The 425-nt window shown below is 39.8% G+C and overlaps 2 protein-coding genes across 2 annotated transcripts; one reads left to right on the top strand and one right to left on the bottom strand.

Annotated features, from left to right (window-relative positions):
• Nucleotides 1-2: 2 nt before the first annotated feature.
• Nucleotides 3-425, top strand: OGAPHI_000465 (uncharacterized protein; the record flags this gene model as incomplete). The annotated part of the gene is made up of 1 exon (XM_046205770.1): nucleotides 3-425. A coding segment is annotated over one exon (423 nt), but the record flags the coding sequence as incomplete, so codon positions are not given.
• On the bottom strand, nucleotides 15-317 carry OGAPHI_000466 (uncharacterized protein; the record flags this gene model as incomplete). The annotated part of the gene is made up of 1 exon (XM_046205781.1): nucleotides 15-317. One exon carries the CDS (start codon nucleotides 315-317, stop codon nucleotides 15-17), a length of 303 nt encoding a protein of 100 aa, XP_046064647.1.

The following is a 425-nucleotide window of genomic DNA, read 5'->3' as shown; positions in this document are numbered from 1 at the left end:
CTATGGAATCAATCCTAGCCAATGAAATGTTCAACTTGAAACTTGACTGTACTGAATCTGTCGTTCCTCGTGGTCCTACTTATCAAAATGTTCCTGTCACCAACAAAGCCTGTGCTTGGCAAGGTGCTACTTTGGGTAATGATTATGTTAGAGGTAAGGATTACTTGAAGAACGGTTTGAGTTATAAGTACAGCCATGTCTGGAGAAACTTTGGTATCTTGATTGGTTTCCTTTGTTTCTTCATAGCCATGAACTTGTTTGCTTCCGAATACATCAAGCCATTGTTCTACAATGATGGTCCAGAAGCTGTTCAACATTTCATTAACAGATGGTTCCGCAGATCAGCCACTCATTCTACTACCTCATCTTCTTCTCCTGAAAACATTAAGTTGAAGGAAGATGTTGTTGTTAAGTCTGCTTCCCTA

This window comes from Ogataea philodendri (assembly GCF_020536065.1).
Source record: "Ogataea philodendri strain CBS6075 chromosome Unknown scaffold105, whole genome shotgun sequence".
Classification (NCBI taxonomy): Eukaryota; Fungi; Ascomycota; class Pichiomycetes; order Pichiales; family Pichiaceae; genus Ogataea; species Ogataea philodendri.
This window is presented reverse-complemented; position numbering and strand designations above follow the sequence as displayed.